Source organism: Xiphophorus maculatus, chromosome 17 (genome assembly GCF_002775205.1).
Source record: "Xiphophorus maculatus strain JP 163 A chromosome 17, X_maculatus-5.0-male, whole genome shotgun sequence".
NCBI lineage: Eukaryota > Metazoa > Chordata > Actinopteri > Cyprinodontiformes > Poeciliidae > Xiphophorus > Xiphophorus maculatus.
In genome coordinates, this window is record NC_036459.1 from 18,853,062 (window position 1) to 18,858,498 (window position 5,437).

Consider the following 5,437-nt stretch of genomic DNA (forward strand, 5'->3'; position numbering starts at 1 on the left):
TATATCTATTAGCAGGTTTAATTTTGCCTGCACTTGGTTGGGTACATTATTTTAAGTGTATTTGACAAGTTTACCAAAATATAAAAAATGTCATTCAAACTGCATTTGCTTTGTTTTACTTTTTACTTGTACTTTTCATTACATTACTTGAGTACATCCATTTTTACAGTAATTTCCATACTTAAGTACAAGAAGTTTCAGATACTTTAAGACTTTAACTCAAGTAACATTTCAGTCAGTGACTTGGACTTTTACCAAAGTCATATTTTGGAGAGGTACTTATACTTTTACTTGACTCTGAGATTTCAGTACTTTATACAACACTGGAAAAGGAGCCTTGTGTTAAATTCTATACATTTATTGTGGTTTAGTTTTCTTATATACATTTATACATCCATATAAAAAATACTAAAAAGTCAGGTCAGGAGGAACTGTTGAACTCCTCGCTGTAGCCTGGCAGCACAGACAGAACTACACTCTTAGCACCTGCAACAAAACAAAGACAGAAATGATCAACAGTTTTTTATCCATGAACATGTGCTGGTGTCTACCTCCAGCAGAAAAACATTCCTTTTGTCTTTAAGAGTAAAGAACTACAGTCCTGGCCAAAAGGTTTTGTTGTGAAAAATGATCAACTCCAAGGGCAAAAAAGAAATTTCTGTAAAACTTTATAACGTTAATACAATAGCATGCCATTTCTTACAGTCAAAAAGATACTCATGACTGTGAAAGTATGCAAGTTTTAAGAAACGCTGAACAAGATAATGTAAATCAGATCCCAAAACCAAATTACATTCATACAGTCACTATAAAATGTAATTTATAGTCAGTTTTCCACTATCTGCTGCATGTTTAGGATTAAGATGCTACTTTAGGCTTGAATAGCTTCAAAAACGAACAGCTTTTAGCACAACTTTAACACAACAATAGTCTTTTCCAACGTCCCATCCTATTGTTTTTTTTGTAGCAGACAACCCCACCATCCATCGCTGCTGATGGCAGATGATCTTTGTGCGTCAGATTTAGGGGTGTACCAGAAACATGCAAACACAAAGGTTCCAGCTCGGGACTCTTGTATGTGAAAAAATGAATACATTAAAAGTCCCTTCATAAGCCATTGTCTGTAGCCACTTATCCTTGACATTTTTCATTCCTAACACTTTTGGCTATGACTGTAAAAACAGAAATATGTGTCCAAATTTATTATGCGTTCAAAGTAAATGACCTGAACTGGCGAGGCTGTCATAAAACTGCTTTATTTCCTCCGCTGTGGCAGGTGGAACTACAGGTGTAGACTGTCTTGAATTCTCATTGATGGTCTGAAAGGACACACACCATGTTCGTATGTCGCACCACATCACAAGTCATTTTTCCGATTCTTTAAAGGAAACAGAAATGCACCTTTCTCCTCTTATTTGGGTATGAAAAGTTGACGTCATGCACAGGTTCGACACTCCGCCGGCTACGCGGAGAGTTTGGAAGGGCAGGGGATGACTTCTCCTGCTGTATGCGCACACCTTAAAAAAAAAAAAAAGATCAGAACACTGTGTGTAAATATTCAGATCCATATATATATAACAAGCACTGCTGGGAAAACAGCAACTTACATGCATCAAGTGCAAACAGGGTGGCGGCAACATGTGAACAGACCACATCTGAACTCGTCATACATGTGCAATGACCAGAAACGACAAGGCCACTGGGCTCAATGATGGTCCACACAGGGTGAGGATTCTCAGTGAGGCCTTCAAACTGGATCACCTGACAGGAAAACAAAAGAGCAAATAGGCTTTAAATGTGACATTTTATACTGCTAAGAGTAGATGGAGGAAAATGACCACATAAATTCTTCAACTTAACTAGGAACCAACAGGCAACACTTGGACACCACTGAGTGGTCCAACAGGACATTGATCCCAAACACACAACCAAACTGGTTTTGGAATAAATAAAGCTGCTAATAGGCATGTTTGTGGACTGGAGGAAGCTGCAGTACCAAGAGAGGACGCACACACGCACAGAGAGAACAGAAAAACACAGAAAGACCCCATGCAGGGATTCAAACCCAAGACCTTCTGCTGCAAGATAACAATGCTACCAAAAGCGCCACCATCTAACTAGGTAGAAGCCAAACAAGAAATTCTACCAGTTCTTTAAAGACCACTTAAACGGCCAAATGTATTTTCAACATGGAGGTGGCAGCATCATGCTGTGAGAATGCTTTTCTTCAGCAGGGACTGGGAAGCTGATCAGAGATGAGTAGAGCTTCATCTTTCAGCAGGACAACAACCCCACATCAAAGCATATTCATGGTTTGAATGGCCTAGTCAAAGTCCAGACCTAAATCCAACCCAGAATCTGTGGCTTGACTTGAAAATCGCTCTCAATCCAGTGGAATCGGTTTGCAAAGAAGAATGGACTAACAACTGCAAAGTGAGTGTTGCTAGTAGTTCCTGCCATGGCGACTGATTGGGTAAATACACTTCTACAGAGCGTCACTTCTAGTTTTCAGTGAAAGGTACACAAACGAAATAAAAGCACAATGATTTATTATTAGTTTTCTGACATCTCAGAGTTTCCTTTCGCTTTACAGTTATTCTGTAAAGCGGAATAACTGTATTCCGCTTCCCAGCAGGTTTTCCAGTCTGTCTCACCTTGCTGGTTATGATGAACTTGTCTTTCCTGGTGCACAGCATCAGAGATCTGACCCAGCCACGGAGGAAGAACCGGTAAGCGTCCAGGCTCTTGTATGCCTTCAGTGCGCCGGCGCTGTACCCTGCATGCAACACTAACAGTTTACAGACTATCTGCCGATTATACAGTCCACTATAGGAGCCAACGTACCAGGTACTTCGATGAGAAACATGAATATATCAGGGTAACACAGGCCTGGCAGCTCCTCGATGCGACACTCTCTGGCGGGTTTTTGCTGTGTTGGGGGGATTAGATACGGATCTTCACCCACAGCGGAGATTTTATCATTATAGCGTCGCCTGGCAACACTGTTCAGTCTTTGGTAGTAATCTGACTTCATAATAGTTTCAGACCGGCGAACCTTCTTTGTAGAATGTGGCATGTCTTCCTCTGGTTCTTGTTTATGTTTCTCGTTTGCTTCTTCTTCTTCTTTTGTTGTAATGGCGTCTGGCAGCCAGCATTGGAGTAGTGCTGCCACCTACTGAGTTGGAATGTGAGTGGTAGCCTATATGAATAATGAAGCTGTTCTCTATTTTCTTATTTCCACATTACATGACCCTTATGACATTACTTATGTTATACCCGATATCTTTTCTTATTCCATAATCTTTTTTGCTTTCTTCTTTTTTATATAATTCCCCCCTCTCTCACTTTCTCTCTCGCCCTCTCTCCATCTTTTTCTCTCACTCTCTCTCTGGTGTTCAATTTTTTATTACATATGTCTAAGATACACTTTTATTATTTTTTGTAAATCTGTTTTCCATATCGTTACCATCCTAAAATAATGCAAGTATTCTTCACTTATGTCTGACCTGTTATTAATCAGGTTAAAGCTGTTTGGCCACGCCCTTCCAGTGAAGGTTCTTGTCTCTCATTGGTTAATTTTTGGTCTTCCGCCATGTTCAAAATACGACTGACGAGCTCCTCATGTTGTAGTCATTGTAGTATTAAGATATTTAAACAAGACAGTTAAAATTGGGATGCTCATTAAAATAAATGAAAACAGTGAAGTGGAAAGCGCCATGTCGCCGTCAGAGAAAGAGAACGGGAAGGAACAAGCAGCCGACATTAAAGTGAAATTTTCCGCGGGTGAGGCAGAGTCCGACAACAAGACGCTAAGACGGTGAGTCGCTTAAACTTGGTTTGTGGACCGAACCAGGTTAGAACCCCAGTATTACTAACACAGTTCGATTATATGCAGACCAGCAGAATTGCAATGGCTGTTCTCGATTAGAAGGACCAATTCTGGCTGGACTAAGTGCAGTGGCGTCTCAATGCCACAAGATGGCAGGAGGAGACCACTGGGATGAAAAATAGTACGTGTATGTGCAGTTTGTCTTTTAGTTTGTTTTACTTTTCTATTTGTAATATTAATGGGATTATTGAGTTATTTGGCACAGAGCAGGCCATTGTTTTTTTTTTATTTAGGTCTTTTCAGTGTTAGTCTTATATAGGAAAAAAATGGTTAAAGTCCTGTGGTGAAATGTAGAGGATGTAAAAAGTACATAAGGAAGATATTCCGGAGTTATTAATACCTTACAGTGCTTAACAAATCTCAGCCCATATATAGAAACCCACAAAAAGAATGTTCTATCACAGATGTGTCTTTCATAAGAAACCGATAAAATATCTGTGTTGTATGTGTACGGTTTTTGACTCCCCTTCCTTCTGGTCTGTAGTGAGACTATTCTCACATCATCCTTGTGATGGAGTCCAACATCATCCTGAAAAATCCACAGATCATTGCCACATTTGAATTGTTTGAAGAACTTGCATTTGATTTCATCCTTTATTCAGGGCAGTGTAGCTCCACACATGGAAACAACCTATTTCTCTTTTCTTATTGGTCTAATTGGGGCTGATTTTAAAGTGGCAACATAATTCTGTAAAAACTCCTCATTTGCTGGACACTCCTGACATTCTTCAATGATTTTTATTTAGCTGGAGTACATTTAGCTGCAATGTCCTGCATGTGTTTATGTGCAGACATGAGAGTATTTTGGCAATTTCTTAATGATTTGTGGATTATTTAAAAAAAATAAGAATTTATCAATTTCAGTTATAATGGTATGAAATGGCACTTAATTTTTATTTTGAAAAAAATAATACTTGACCTAGGCACATGGAAATAGAGAATATGGTTTCACGTGTAGACATGACCATTTGTCTACATATTTTGGTAATTTTCTGATGATGTTTTTGTTAATTAATTTGGGTAATTATGTTCTAAAATCGACTCACTATGCACACAATGAGGATGGCTCCATGCTGCCTTTTTTTTTTCTTTTTTTTTACGGAGCCAGCGCTAACAGCCAAGGATTTCAGTCTGTTCTTTAGAGTGATGAGATTTCTGCTGGACCCTTTAACAGCTTCACCTTTACAGATGATATAATTATGCTAAGATGCAGATTTCTAATCAATGCACCAGTCAGACTTGTGACTTGGTGATACTGATTTTCTGTTTTCTTTAGACTTTGACCTGTTGAATATCAGTTTGACTGGTTCTATTTTTTTCTCAAAGGATTGTAACAAAAAAATGTCTGCATGATCTACAGAGTTAGTACTTCCCTTCATTGTGTGTTGAAGCCAACAGAAAATGAATGTTGCTGTAAGCTTTTTCCTATCTTTACCTAAAAACATTTGTCCATCTAGCCTTTATCTGAATTTTGTTCAATTGAAAATAGTGCATTAAACATGCATGATGCAGCTTCTGTTTCAGCTTATTTACATGAAAACAAACAAA

General features: G+C 38.7%; 1 protein-coding gene across 1 annotated transcript; it reads right to left on the bottom strand.

Moving 5' to 3' along the window:
* Positions 1 to 253: 253 nt before the first annotated feature.
* On the bottom strand, positions 254 to 3,125 carry LOC102235668. Its single transcript, XM_005808158.3, has 6 exons — positions 2,845 to 3,125; positions 2,655 to 2,776; positions 1,608 to 1,761; positions 1,402 to 1,517; positions 1,226 to 1,319; positions 254 to 486 (listed from the first exon to the last, which is right to left on the bottom strand). The coding sequence occupies exons 1-6, from the start codon at positions 3,074 to 3,076 to the stop codon at positions 422 to 424; spliced, it is 783 nt and encodes a 260-aa protein (XP_005808215.3). The 5' UTR covers positions 3,077 to 3,125; the 3' UTR covers positions 254 to 421.
* Positions 3,126 to 5,437: the final 2,312 nt, after the last annotated feature.